General features: G+C 49.7%; 1 protein-coding gene across 3 annotated transcripts in view; it reads left to right on the top strand.

Moving 5' to 3' along the window:
- The window catches only part of Ak5 (adenylate kinase 5), a 170408-nt gene that overhangs the window by 151977 nt on the left and 2956 nt on the right, over positions 1-15475 (top strand). For 2 of the 3 annotated variants that reach the window (XM_087897463.1, XM_048453554.3), the window contains 3 exons: positions 355-518; positions 2711-2827; positions 7274-7465. In XM_087897463.1, coding sequence (XP_087753589.1) covers positions 355-518; positions 2711-2827; positions 7274-7465 — 473 coding nt within the window. Of the gene's footprint in view, positions 1-354; positions 519-2710; positions 2828-7273; positions 7466-8458; positions 8463-15475 lie in introns of all 3 variants that reach the window. The other variant, XM_085677535.2, reaches the window with a different exon arrangement.

Below are 15475 nucleotides of genomic sequence, written 5' to 3' on the forward strand. Positions count from 1 at the left end.
ATGGACACATACATGCACCCCCATACACATGAACATGCACACATTAAAGAAAAAGAAATGAAGGCACTGATGAATGCACTCATTGTGTCTCCTCCACAGAATCTAGATCGCACATGCATACATAACATGCAAATAGAAAGTTGGTCATTTGGGAAGAGGACGGGTCTGGTGTTGCAGGGTTGTGACAGGGAGCTGTGGGTGAGTGAGCAGAGCATGTGGTAAACATGCATGAAATGCCATCAGGAAACCATTATTTTATACAATGAAGATCCACTAGAAAAAAATAATTATTATGTCCCCCCCAAAAGGAGGCAGTGGATTTGAGATGCATGCCTGACATGTCTCCTTCCCAAGGTGGCCCCGGCTCCGGCAAAGGCACCCAGTGTGAAAAACTGGCAGAAAAATATGGATTCACTCATCTCTCTACTGGTGAGCTCCTGCGCCAGGAACTGGCCTCAGAGTCAGAAAGAAGCAGACTGATCCGTGACGTCATGGAGCGTGGAGACCTGGTGCCCTCGGTAAGCAGAGACCTACCCTGCTCTCCTCCCTGCTCTCCATGCTCGGCATCAAGCCATTGGCTGCTGTGGCAGAATGGACCACCAAGACAGAGAAACCTTAAGGCCAAGGAACAGCTTTGGTTATTCTCCATGGTGGCAGTCGTCTGTGCCAACAACCACTCGCCTTCCAAGCTGTTCCGTGGCCAGCCGCTTAAATGTCGACCTGGATCCTGTGTTTCCAAATCCAGCCTTGCTTTAGGTAAAATCTTCAAAACGCAGGTGGTGTGGAAAGCTAAAATCAGAAAGTTCAAGGAACTGAAATCTCCTTGGAGTGGTGGTGTGCTGTGCTGTGGTAATTGTCCACGTGATAGACAGACGGTTCTGTGAGCATGCCCAGGGGAGATTAGGGCTCATTGGTGTGAGAGGACACCACTTGACTGTGGACGGGACCGTGCTCCGAGTAAGGGACCCTGTCCTAGGAGCCTCTCCATTGCGAGGATAAATACCAGGACCAAAAGCAGATGGGTAGAGACCGTTCATCCATGTCCCAGGTCACACTCCATCACTGAGGAAGCCAAGGCAGAAGCTCGAGGCAGGAACTGAAACAGGGGAACGCTGCCGGCTGGCTTACTCCCTAGCTTGCTCAAACCTACTTTCTTATATAGCCCAGGCTCGCCTGCCAGGAAAAGCATATTTCTACCTAGGACTGGGCCCTCCCACATCAGTCCACAAGAGAGTGTCCCGTTGACATGCCCACAGGCCAATACGATGGAGGCAATTCCTCCGTTAGGGTTCTTCCTTCCCCGTATGTCTAGGTTGATGTCAAGTTGACAAAAAGCAGTCAGCACAGTCATGGGCTGTATAAGATGGAGAAAGAAAGCAAGCTACATAGCAGCATATATTTTATTTACGTGTGTGTGTGTGTGTTTCAAGGCCAGAAGACGATATTAGGAGGTTAGGTGTCTTCTTCCATCTATTCCTTCCCACCTTAGTTTTTGAGATAGGCCTTTCACTGAACCTGCTCACCTTTTGACCAGGCTGGATGGTCAGGAAGATCTTGGAATCCACCTGTCTCTGCCTCCTGGTACTGTGGGTGGCTGCTGGTGTGTGTTGCTGTGCCTAGCCTTTCAGTACGGGCACTAGGGAATTTGAATTCAGGACCTCATGTTTTCATCGCAAACGCTCTGACCCACGGATCCATGTCCCCACCCAAAACCAATTATTCCTCAAAGCTCCTCATCACCTAGAGCCATTCCTCCACTGCCCTCACAGTGCTGACTCCCACGTAGCTCCCTCCTGGTCAGGCTGCGCTACCTCTGTGCTGCCGCCTCAGCCCGAGTGCTGGCCACAGGCATTCTCTAGCTGGCCTATTTGCTTCCGGCAGAGCGCTGCCCACGTGCCACAACTCATCAAAGAGGCCACCCTGGGGAAAAGCGTCCCTGCTCTGCTCTGGCCCTGGCCCTGCTTCCATTGCCTGTGATCTTCAGCTGCCGTTTATTCATTGTCTGTCATCGTCTCTCTTCCTTATTAGACTGTGAAGCTGATGAAGAATTAACTCCCAATTATTTAGGGAAGGGTTCTAGGCATGTCTGTGACATCTGCATTCCCTCAGGCTCCTGCCAAAAATTAGAGAATGACCCCCCCCACTCCTCCACAGGCCATTCCCTCCACGCTGCGCTCTCCCTGCCTCCGCGTTCTTAGTTTCCACAATCATTTGTTAAATCATTGTTTGAATGGGGGAAACATGTTGCTAGAGAAATAGTTCTTCAGTCTCACAGTCTTCTCAAGTTAGCACACGTCAAGTTGCGTATAATGCTTCCTGGGAGGACATCCGTGGTGAATATGTTCTGAGCAGTGTCTCGTTTGCCCCAATCTGCCACGATGCCGTTTGTTCAGAGGCTGCCGGGTGAAACAGAGCTAGCCGGTCTCCTGGGGTGTAAAATGCCATGTTTGGAGAGTTCCTAGTTAGATCACAGTAGTAAGGACAGACCAGTAAGAAACCCCTCACCAAGGGAGCATGGCCCAGACCTGATTGAAACAGCCAACACCACAGACATGCAGGTGGCGGGAGAGGAGGGTGTCTCGTGAAGGTTGGCCTGGGAGATCTGCTGATCCGCTTGGCCAGTCCTCCCTCCGCAGACAATGTCTGAGGAGTCACGTGCATTGTGAATTGGGGCTGTGGCGGCCCCGGCTGACCACTCTTTCTGCTGTAGGGTATCATCCTGGAGCTGCTGAAGGAGGCCATGGTGGCCAGCCTGGGAAACACCAGGGGCTTTCTGATCGACGGCTACCCGCGGGAAGTGAAGCAAGGGGAAGAGTTTGGAAGAAGGGTGAGTGCATGTTGGCAGTATCCCTACGTTCAAAGCCTTCATTGGCCCAGTAACACTGACCAGATCTTTCCATTACAAATAACAGAGACTTTTTTTTAAGAGGGAATATAAAAACAGGGCAAGAAGTCAGTCGTGGTCAGGCTTGGCCGGGTTGTAGGTGCAGAACTACCCTCGTAGACGTGCTGTAGGTGCAGAACTACCCTCGTAGATGTGCTGTAGGTGCAGAACTACCCTCGTAGACGAGCTGTAGGTGCAGAACTACCCTCGTAGACGAGCTGTAGGTGCAGAACTACCCTCGTAGATGTGCTGTAGGTGCAGAACTACCCTCGTAGACGAGCTGTAGGTGCAGAACTACCCTCGTAGACGTGCTGTGGGTGCAGAACTACCCCCGTTGACGCGCTGTAGGTGCAGAACTACCCTCGTAGATGTGCTGTAGGTGCAGAACTACCCTCGTAGACGCGCTGTAGGTGCAGAACTACCCTCGTTGACGCGCTGTAGGTGCAGAACTACCCTCGTTGACGTGCTGTAGGTGCAGAACTACCCTCGTTGACGTGCTGTAGGTGCAGAACTACCCTCGTTGACGTGCTGTAGGTGCAGAACTACCCTCGTTGACGTGCTGTAGGTGCAGAACTACCCTCGTAGACGTGCTGTAGGTGAAGAACTACCCTTGTAGACGTGCTGTAGGTGCAGAACTACCCTCATAGGTGTGCTGTAGGTGCAGAACTACCCTTGTAGACATGCTGTAGGTAGAGAACTACCATCATAGACTCATTCTGTTAAAACTGGATTTTCCTGTCTATGTGTTGGCCCAGTCTCTTCTATTCCAGGCTTATCATCCCCATTTCTGTGACCTCACAGAAAACTATTTCTGTTTTAGGGGTGGCGGGATGTCCCACAAAAGACCCAAGGCTGTTTCCTTCTCACGCTTCATCACTGAATGGCAGTGGCAAGGGAAGGGTATCTGATAGACCCAGCCTAGAGGAGCCAGTAGGGGGCAGGGGGCACTCTCCCTGAGCCACACAGCCTGAGAAGGAAAGGCGGTCACCCCTGGGGGAACAGGGATGTATTTACACAGAAGAGAGGGAAAGAGATGCTGTGAGGGCAGGATCCAGATGTGTGCTGAGCCCTCCCCTCCCCCATGTCATCTCCAGCCTTATGTCCTCCCGATGAGGTAAGTGGCTCTGGGCCACTGGCCTTCACAAGAACACTAGCCCTGCGGTACATTCGTACATCTTGCCTGCAACTCCAGGCAAATGAGGGAACATTTGTTACACTGACGCCAGAACCCACGAGGAAGCCACGGGATTGGCTATTGTTGTGTTCTGCAGTATTTCCCTCTGAAGCCTTTCAGTTGATATTTTAAAGTGAAGTGACCTTTTTAGGTAGAGAGCAGAAAGGCCTCACACTAAAGGGATGGATGAAGCACAGAGAGGTTTGGTAACTTGCCCATGGTCACAGAGCTGGTGACAGCTGATGATAGGACCAAGATTTCCTCAAATATTAAAAAAGAAAAGTTCAGGGGACTGGAGAGCTGGCACCAAGATTAAGAGGGTTTGCTACTCTTCCAGAGGCACAAAATTCTCAACTATTTTTCTCAAAGAAAAATTTTGAGGAAAAAAAATATATGTAAGTGATTCAGGTCACTTCCAGATATAATTACTGTGCCAGCTGTGTTCATGGCAACAGTATGGGAGCCAGGAGAGCAAGGTCAAGCCTTGCGGTTTGTGTCCAAGGAAACAACTTGGCAGGAAGCTCCTAGACAATCCGCTGAGAGGCCTGTTACCACATTACCCTGTTACCATCCGTGTTACCATGGATTCTGGTAACATGCGGGCAGGCACTGGTTCAATGTCAGGTCTATGCCAGGGCTCCATTCCCAATAAGCTCCGAACAGTGTGCTGGCAATCCCACCCTAGTTTGGGGTGTTGAAGCAATGTCTCCCTGCTCTTAAGTTGGTCCTGATGGCCTTCCATGGATGGCTTCCAGATTAGGTACAAATACCCTCTGCTTGTGACTGAATGAATCCCAAGAGTGACCTGGAAAATAGCCGGTGCACACTGGCAGCTAATCACTGGGAGAGCTAACTCAACCACCAAGTGCCTCCCAAGCTCGCCCTCTACTGGTGAACCACGGTCGTTCTCTCCTGCACCCTCACCCTCACCTAGCGTTCCTGCACAGGCACCCCTCAGAAGAGCATGGCCTGTTCAAGGCTGTTATATTCCAGAGGTCAGACTTTAGCTCATTCCTCCACTCTGTTCCTTATGCACCATGCTTCCCTCAAAGGGGGTGGCAAGGCTTCCTGTCTCTGCATCCTGAACATGGCATGCTGGTGGGGTGGGGGTATGGGGATGGCTTTTGTGAACCAGGGATAGGGAGGTGGAGTTGGTACATCCCAGAGAGAGCAGGGACAACAATGTCAGGAACCAGCTTCAACAAAAATGCCTCTTGCCAGGGTAGGGGCACAGGGATCAGGAAAATAGTAAAGAGGACGAAGGCGTGCATAAAAATAACACAGAAAACATAGGATAGTACCAGGAGGGCGTTCCAGTGAATACCGAAATTGCCCCTGTTTAATTTTCCTTACGCTTTTATACCCAATACAAAAGGGGGAGGAAGACAACGACAGACGTCTTTAACGTGATACAAAGGACAAAGGACAACTGGAACAGTTAATTGTTTCAACACTTTGAGACATCAAGTCATTAGCATTGTGTTGTTTAGGCAGTGAGGCCACCCTAGACCGAGTATCCTGAAGGCAGCCATTCCCCAGGTTAAACCTCTAGTTACAAAAGAAGGAGCAGAAAAAAGAAGTACGCTTGCACATCCTGACCATCTGTCAGGGTGGAGTGGACCTGTATGGGCCATTTTAATGTCAAAAGGACCAGGTAACCACATCCTGGGTCAGGATGTGTAGCCCTGGTTGTTGTCAACGATTTTGAGCAACCTCTAACTCTCTGACCATCAGACAAGGTGGAAATAGCCTCACAAATTTTGGGCTGCCACACAACAGGACAGTTTAGGAGATTCATGGAGAGGTGGGGAGGTTGAACTCACAAGGGGTCACCATTATCCGTTTGTTAGGACATTCCTTCTGTTTGTGAAAATTGGGACCGGAAATAGAGTCTGTAAACCCTGCACACTGAGGTGGGAGTTCAACCCAGAAGGAAGCAGAGCAGCTACTGCTTTGCAGACTCTGCTGTGTGCCCAGCAGCGCACCTGCAGCGTTGCATTCAACCCTCCCAGCGAGCCTGTGGTGGTCTCACCATCCCCATGGGGTTCAAGATACAGAGATGGTGGGTGGGATTTCTGGCAAACGATCCAGTCATTTTACGAACAACGTGTTTTTATCTCTCATAGTTCTGCAGTTCGTTGGACTCTGCTGGGTGGGGGGTTCTCCCATGATGTCCCCAGGATTGTAATAGTCAGCTACTGGGGGAAAGCTGGGCATGTGTTGGAAGCTGACTAGCCTGGCGCTTCTACTCACGTGGCCTCTCCTGGTGGCTAGCTGAGACTTCCTCACTATTTGGCAATGTCAGAGTAGGTGAACATCATAGAAAGTAGCTGGTAGACCAGACAGACATTGAGGTTTCTTATGGTAAAACTATATTTATCCCCAATGTTTGAGAATTAATTTCTTCACAATGTATTATCAGCAAATGTTTAATTTGCATGGCTCTTTTATATATTTGTATCATGGGGGTAGTGTAAAAATTACTCAGGCACAATGGGGCGTCAAGCGTGGAAAGTTTAGGATGATGATGCCCTTACCTCACCCTGAAAAGTAGGTAGTGTCCTTCCTACCCCCTTCCACTGCTCAAGAATCACAGGGCACAGACTCAAGGGCGCAGAAGGCTGGGCTCCACATCTCAAGGGAAGGGCAGCTTTTAGGTGAAAGGTGGCAGGGACGGATGAAGTCCACTTTGAACCTTGTTACACCAGACTCTGTTCCTAACAGCCTGACTCCAGTCGGTCCCTGCTTTCGGTCACTGTGTTCCTCCGACTCCGGGTAACACACACCCAGCACAGGTCATTCTTGGTGGCTGGAATAAGGTACCCTGGTGGCACGAAGAAGGAATTACCAGGTCAAGGAGACCTTTACATGCACGCACTTGCATGCACATACATATCACAAACATGCACTTGCACACATACACACAGACATATACACACAGTCATGCACATGATCACGTGCACACACACACACCCTTCCCCTGCGTGCAAAGGACTGACTGGGTGTACTGGGATGTTTATAACTGCTGAGTTATGTGGACAGAGCTCTGAGGCAGCAGGAGGCACTTGCTCTCAAAGTGAGAAGCCATGAGGTCCCATCTCTACTGCAACATGGTGCTGGGCACTTGAGGCACCAAGAGCCCCAGGAGTGGAACGGCCCCCAGACCTTTCCTGGAATTCCAGCTGATCCAGCTATGCTCTGCTTCCTTGCCCCAGATTGGAGAGCCACACTTGGTGATCTGCATGGACTGCTCGGCAGACACCATGACCAACCGCCTCCTGCAGAGAAGCCAGAGCAGCCAGCGAGGGGAGGACACTGCCAGGACCATTGCCAAGCGCCTGGAGGCCTACCACCGAGCATCCATCCCTGTCATCGCCTACTATGAGACAAAGACACAGCTACGGAAGGTGAGGCTCATATACAAATGGGCTGCGCGCTCTTTCCTTCTCAGAGAAAGAAAGGAGAGGCACGCTTTCTTACGGGATCTGGGAAAGTTGCAGGCAGCCGCAGGAGTGGGAACAAAACAGGAGTTGCTTTCTTCCCTTGCTGTTGTCTCTCTCAAAGGTGAATAGATACGAACATAAGAGGGCGCCGACCATGGTGGTGCACGGTTTTAATCCCAGCACTCAGGAGGCGGGGTAGGCAGATCTCTGTGAATCTGGCCAGCCTGGTCTACAAGGCAAATTCCAGGCTAGCCAGGGTCATATACGGAAAACTTGTCAAAAAAAAAAGAGTATCTGATGTCAAATGGCCATAAGAAGTTGGTCACGAATCTGCAGCAGGTGCTGTTGTAGTTGCTGAAACTTCTTTTCCCGAAAGACAGACAGCAAGTGCGGGGCCTAAAGCATGAGCCTGTGATCCCAGCCACTGGCGAGGCTGAGACAGGAAGCTCTCACCTAACACTCATGAGGCCTGGGGAGCACTCACCTAACACTCATGAGGCCCGGGAAGTACTCACCTAACACGCATGAGGCCTGGGGAACACTCACCAAACACACATGAGGCCTGGGGAGCACTCACCTAACACACATGAGGTCTTGGGAGCACTCACCTAACAGGTATGAGGCCTGGGGAGCACTCACCTAACATTCATGAGGCCCGGGGAGCACTTGCCTAACACGCATGAGGCCCGGGGAGCACTCGCCTAACACTCATGAGGTCTGGGTTCAATTTCCAGTACTGAAAAAAGAAAAAAGGGAAGGCAAGCTTAGGTGAGAGCTCCACCACTAACCGTAGGTGGTGCCCGACCTCAGGTGAACAGGACGATCAAGGGCAGGCCTGTTCCAGATCCTTTTGACACCTTTGGGTTCTGGAGTTCACACAGGGCTTGATTGGCACTTGACTCCTTGCACCAGCTTCTTCCAGAAACTGACTTGGGGAGAAAAAGCTCATGAGGCCAGGCCAGTTGGTGGGGCTATGATGGGGAGGGAGGGCTGGCACATGATGTCATACACGGGGCTTTGACGGGGAGGGAGGGCTGGCACATGACGTCATACACAGGGCTATGACGGGGAGGGAAGGCTGGCACATGACTTCATACACGGGGATCTGATGGGGAGGGAGGGCTGGCTCATGACGTCATACACGGGGATCTGATGGGGAGGGAGGGTTGGCACATGACGTCATGCAATGCAACAGTGCAGTCCACATGGCCACCATTAATATCACATACTTGGCACACTCCTCAGTCTCCGTCCTTTCCCAGATTCTAGCGCCTGTGTCTGGTCCAACCATATGGTGGTCTGATGTAGTGTGAACCTACAGCGCTTAGGGTTTTCGTAGGGGAGGCAGAGAACACAGGGTGCAAGCTCAGAGTTACACGCAACAGTGTCTAGGGAAATCACCAAGAACCACGTGGAGTCAGTACAGGAAAAGGAACAGGGTGCATCCCAAAGGAGGGGCCACAAGGTCAGGAGGGCAGGTCACTCACTCGGTGGTGACATTAAGGGTCAAGGAGAGAGGTGCAGAAATGGGTGGAGGGGCGTGCGAGAATCTATCAAAAGGAGCCACTGTGGGGCTTCCTTCTGCAATTCACTCCCCTGTCCTCCAGAGAAAGCCACAGAAGGTAAGATGCAGAGCAGCTAGCTACTGGGAGCTGAGGAAACACGGAAAGGGCACGAGGGTACTGTCTACTTCCCACTGTCCCCAGGATGGCAGGCATCAGTCAGCTCCTAACAAACTGGTCTCTGAGGCTACATTATCGATTCTTGGGGTGAAACTATTGAGAGCGATTTTTTTTAAAAAATTTAACTTAATTGTGTGCATGGGTGTGAAGGTGTCAGATTCCCTGGAACTGGAGTTACAAACAGTTGTGAGCTACCATGTGGGTGCTGGGAACTGAACCCAGGTCCTCTGGAAGAGCAGCCAGTGCTCTTAACTGCTGGGCCATCTCTCCACCCCAAGAGCAAATTCTTAATGTCCTAAACCTATCTATGCCCCCCCTTTTTTTCCAGAATCCTACGCCCTTAGTAAGAAAGGCTGAAAAGAAAAGGTGCCTCTTCCGCAATCCAGGATGGTAAAATTCTGAAGTGTTTCCTGTAACCACTTGTTGCCATTAAACAAACAAGCAACAAAGATTTACTTACACCTTTAAGAAATAAACAGGCTGATGAGGTTCTAAGTGGGCAAAGGCGTCTGCCTCCATGCCTGAAGACATGAGTTCAGGTCCCAGGACCCACACACTAGAAGGAAATTCCCACAACACAACCCCATGAGTTGCCCCCCTCTGCTCTGCACACTGGCATGCATACACCCACCCCTGAATAAGATGAAAAAATTAGTAAAATAAACAAACATGAAGGTATCATGTGAGGCTGAAGCTGGAAGCGAGTGCCTCCCTTAAGAGCTCTTGCTGCTCTTCCAGAGGACCTGAGTTTAAGTTCCAGCACCCACACCATGACACAACCATTTCTTAAAGAGTCCCGGGGAATCTGACACCCTCTTCTGTCCCCCAAGGGCATTGCATATACTTGGCGCACAGATACACATGCAGGCAATACAACCATATATACATAGGAATAAAAATAATTTAAAGAAATTCAGGGCTGCAAGAACCTTTGTAAGGCTAAATCCCCTAGGAAGCTTCCCCACTTGGTGCTGCCTGGAACAGCCGAGGAATTCTCCAGGTAGAAGGGAACTTCTTCCACTTCAGTCCGAGACTGGGGAAGGCCAGACAGAATTCAGTTTATCGCTTTCAGGATCAGGAAATCCCCCCACCTCTGTGTTCCTTCCTCTCTGTCTTGAATTATCTGAATCTAAGCCTGAAGACTCCCAGATGAATGGCTCGTTGACACTGAACTAATACAGTTCTCAGAGAAACCTGGGTTCTGCAGTCCTTACAATTCCATGTTTCTCTAAGACATCAGGTTCTCAGGCCTCTGGCTCCTCTCTCACGCTTCCCCTTATTGGGGATGTGGGCATCTGGATCCAGAGAAGTAATATTTATCATCGACTTTCAGTATTGAAAACGGACACCAGGGAACAGAGGGGAGACACCGCTGGGCTCCACTGCCTTGCCCGGTCCTCTGAATACACAGCTGCTGCCAGATCAGATCTCATAGCACACTCCATGCCTAAGGTGTAGGAGTAACATGGGAATGACACATGGCTTCTGCTTCCTGTCTTAGGATGCGGAAGGGGACCACACCGCAGCTTCCTCCCTTCCAGCTGGGCTCTGCAGGCAGCTGCCATCAATCACCATGCTCTACCTGGGATGTGCAGGCCTCAGGGCAGAGCCCCACAGACGGATAAGTTAGTCCAAGGCAGGGAAGCTGGTCCGCAGTGGGTGAATTAGCTACTAAGTCGGTAGCTGGAAACAAAGCACTTGTGAAAAGTGCCAGCACTGACCAAACAGTGCTGGAAACGCTTGCCTGGGTGCTGGAAAGTCCCGGCCAGACTTGGGAACCTGGGTGAGTGAGTCGTCCTCCTTATGGGTCTTTCTGATGTAAAGAGCTGGCAGCAGCTGTGGGAATTCTTCCAGCTGTTAGTTTATGATTCTTAGTGGAGAAGCTTTCCCCTCTGGTTTTAATCATGCTCATTTTTTAAAAATATAGAAAACCCATTTCTGAGTCGCACCACCCAATGAGGGTGAACACTCTAGAGCACTGACTGCAGAGAACATAGCCTAGACCCGTCGGCGGGTGGTCACAGAGCATGGCCTAGACCGGTCGGCGGGCATGGTCACAGAACATAGCCTGGGCATGGCGGTGGGCGTGGTCACAGGCAGTGGGCTAGGCAGACAGCATAGGAAGTGATGGGGCAGACACTAACTCTAGTCCACTCTGACACTGGCTTGGTTCCTGAAGCCCACATCACCAAGACATGAAAAGGAAAGATGCAGCTCAGAAAACCATCAGCTTCACGATTACATATTTCATCCACAGACAGAGCCAAGAGAGAGAACAAAAGAAACAGGCAGCTACCAAGGTCACCCTCCTCACTTCCCAGCACTAGCTCTGATCAAAAACAAAACAAACAACAACAACAAAAAAAAACAAACAAAAAAAATATGACGTCGTCTATAGTGATCAGGACATCCCTCACCGTGGGGCTCCTATCAAGTTTCCGAGCCTTATAGGCAGACCCATCATTGGAGAGGAACCTGCTCACCTGGTGTTCCACTACACACCACGACATCACAGTTTAACTGCAGGCTCAGCACTGGAGTCTTGCAGTGAAGTGGATCATGAAATTCCTTTTGACTGAGAACAGTGAGTTGCTGCAGCCATGGGGACCATGTGCAATGTGGTGGAGGCTGCCAGTCTCATGTCTACTAATCCCATAAATCCTTTTCTGCCCTCAGAGGACAAGGAACTCGGGCATCTTCTTAGCTTACTGTTTAAATGTGCTATATCTGGAAGCACCAAAAAACGGACCGTAGAATTAACTAAGAATGCTGAAGCCCGGGGCACTCAGGAGGGTATGGTTCAAGGCCAGCCTCAGATGCACAGCAAGTTCAAGGTCAACTTGGGCATGTGACTCCTTGTTTCAAAACAAAACACCCCACAAAATGTGGCTCTACACATGTAAGTTGGTCTGCCTCATTCCTGTGCAGTTAGCTATACAGAAATAGAAGAGCCCCTTATATTTCATCTAAATTACTCCATGGGAACTGAGATGAACAGGCAGAGGGAAGTGTGGAAGGAACCCGGCAAGGACCGGGGAGAAATGGAGAGGACAGAGGCTCTAGGTCAACCCCATTGCTCAGGCTTCCTTCCCTGCTCCGTAACTCCACTGCGGCAATCCACCTTATCACAGACACCCTTGCCTGCCAATAGAAAACAGAGGCTGCCTGTGTGCCTGTAGACTGCACTCAGGACTGCCTCACTAGCCTAATGAGGCTGGCTGACTGTGAATGTGTTTCCCTCTCACCACAGCCAAAAGCCACTTTCTATTGGGAAAGCCTGTTTCTTTCGTTTTTAAACTTTCAGACATTCAGACTTCACAGAAGCGAAGACCACAGCATGAGTCTCTGGGGAAGTTTCCATAGCTAGATAGACAGACAGATAGACAGCGATAGAGGATACATGGATGGATGGATGGATGGATGGATGGATGGACGGACGGATGGACAGACGGACAGATGGACAGGTAGGTATGTAGGTACGTAGGTAGGTAGGCAGACAGAAAAAAATCCAATCCTTGTATTTAAACCATGTTGTAATATGAAGGCCATACACAGAAGCTAGCACCGCCTCCCACCCGCAGCTCAAGTCTGATTGGCCAGGAATTCCCAAGCATTGTCCTTCAAAGCAGGTACTCAGTGGCTTTCTGTGTGGAAAGAGATCACCTGTTTCCATGAGAGCATCCCTTAGCCCCACTGAAGCCCAGGATCTCCCACCAGGAACAGACTGCCCCCCACAGTCTGTGTGGGAGGAAGGGAAACATGCCACTCAAGCGAGTCACGCTCTTCCGGCCAGCTGCTCTGTGGAGCCCACCTGCCAGACTCTGGAGATAACAGTGCTGAGAGATGCTCTTGTCCTCAGGCGCAACTGACCAACTGGATAATGAAGATTCTCTGGCTCAAATTTTGGTCAAGCTCTAGAACTTTCCAAGCCCATCTGTAGGTTTCATATATAAATCAGTTTTAGCAGAGACTGCTAAATCGGCACTACCCCATGCCCATCATCTCCTGGAGGGTGTACCTGTCTGTGACATCCTATGGGAAACTGGCCTTGAGCTCCTGGCCTTCCTGCCTCTGCCTCGCCAGTGCTAAGACTATAACCACAGCCCACCACAGCTGGCTTTCCCCGGCTTGTCTACGGCAGGAACCGTTAGGTGGGTTAACTAGCAAACATCCCTTGCTAGTGTTTGCTGCCACTTGGTAATATCCTTACCGGCCTCCACTTTGCTTCTTGCCTGTAAATTCCCACTTGCTGAGGCTTTATTCAGACTTGACCTACCTACCGACCTTCTGCAAGATCCCATTGTCAGGAGCCCTACAGCTATCCCACGGGCCCTGAACAAACACGGGCATAGTAGTAGACACCTGCATTCCAGCACTTGGTTGCTGCAGGAACACAGAGGTAGTATGCACCCCATACTCATCTGTACACCATTTTTTTTTAAGACAGATGCCTGATGGTAAACACTTTTAATCCCGTCACACAGTGAGGTAGAGGCCAGTCTGGTCTACATAGTGAGTTTCAGCCTAAGTTGACATAGTGAGACCCTGTCTCAAAAAACAAAAACAAAACAAAACAAAAAAAAACCCAAAAAATCCAAATACAGAGCATCCAAGCAAAGCCCAGTTTGCTCAGCTTTAGTTCACGCCCATGTCATATCAGAAACAAGTCCAAGCGCCCAGGTGCTTAGTCAAAGCCCTGAGGTGTGCTGGGGACAGCACTTGGGTATACGATTAGGTACTGTCGTTGCTAGTGCAGGGCTCTGCTTTACTTCAGGGGTTGTCAGTTCTTTGCAAAATTTTACCACCTACATCTGTGTTCTTCAGGAACCTTTGTCTCTACATTTCTTTGTAGCTCACTCTCCACCTCCCACTCCACCATCATTCCTTGACCCATGTCCAACCATTCAGCCATGATTGCTGGGCAGTGGTGGTGCACACCTTTAATCTCAGCACTCGGGAGATAGAGACAGGCGGATCTCTGTGAGTTCACGGTCAGCCTGGTCCACAGAGGGAGTTCCCTGACAGGCTCCAAAGCTACAGGGAAACCATCTTGAAAAAACAAATAATAACAAACTATGTGATAAATAATGGTGTCGTTGACAAGTATCAAACTTTAGTTTTGTGGTCTGATCCTTGGCTTGGGCGACATGAGTCATCTTTCAGTCACCTGTCCTTCATTACTTCAACACCACACGTGACATGACTAGCCACCTTTATCATTCTCAGAGTGTGTCTCTGCTCTTCCAGGACTGTGCAAGACGTCCCTAATCCACAGCCCCTCGCCTGCCTCCTAACAGTGTGAACTCCTGCTGGACTTAGCTGCCAACGAGTGCCGTGCCCTTGCACAACTGCACTGTTGTCTCTTGGCTTGGTCCCTCAGTGTGGACTCTGCTGGCACTGAGACAGAGGAAGCCAGGTGCTGTGAGGGACCTAAGAACAGAGGTGATAACCCCTGGTACAAAACACTTCAGCTGAGGGTCCTAAAGGGACTTTTAAAATACGTGCACTTTGAATAGTAAAACAAACATTCCCATAACCACCGAACAGGCCAGCAAACACAAGCCCCACCCCAACGCCCCACTGTCTCCTTGGGTCCCATTCTTCTCTATGAGAACCAACCATAGTCTCTGGCTCTCATGAGTCATCTATCTTTATGATTTGATCACCTATGTAGAGATCAATATAACTTAGGTTTGTTTCTGGTCATGTGTGTATAAACTTAATGTGGATCTCTGTTATTCCAGCACTTCAGGGCTGGAGGCATGGAGGCAGGAATCCTGTTACATAAGGAGTTTGAGGCCAGCCTGGAATACATGATACTTTGTCTCAAAAAAATAAAAGTGGAAAAGAGAAATGAAATCTAATACATATAAATATTTCTAGATATGCTTTTGGGAATGTTTAACATGTAAAAATTGATTCCTGGTTGCAAATTGAAGCTACTGTGGGGAGGTAACAAGAGTTAAAAAAATTGTTCCTCAAAGTTACCTCAAACAGCCCTAAGCTCTCAAGAAAATTGTGTCCTTGGCATCCATGTTACCTGTATATTGCTGTATATTCTACAATATTCAAGTGTGGGATCAAAAGATTGGTAAAGAAAATGTAGCTTATCCAAGCATAAAAGGAACATCACTTGTATCCAGGGAAATGTAAGAAGTGTACAGCAGGTTAACTACATGCTCAGAAAAAGCAAACATTGCATGTTTTCTCTTGTATGCAGAATCAAGATTCTAAAAATAAAACATTAAAAAGGGGGCCTTTTTGGAAGACAGAGAGGCAGTGGGAGACAGGA

This window comes from Myodes glareolus, chromosome 17 (assembly GCF_982192425.1).
Source record: "Myodes glareolus chromosome 17, mMyoGla1.1, whole genome shotgun sequence".
Lineage (NCBI taxonomy): Eukaryota > Metazoa > Chordata > Mammalia > Rodentia > Cricetidae > Myodes > Myodes glareolus.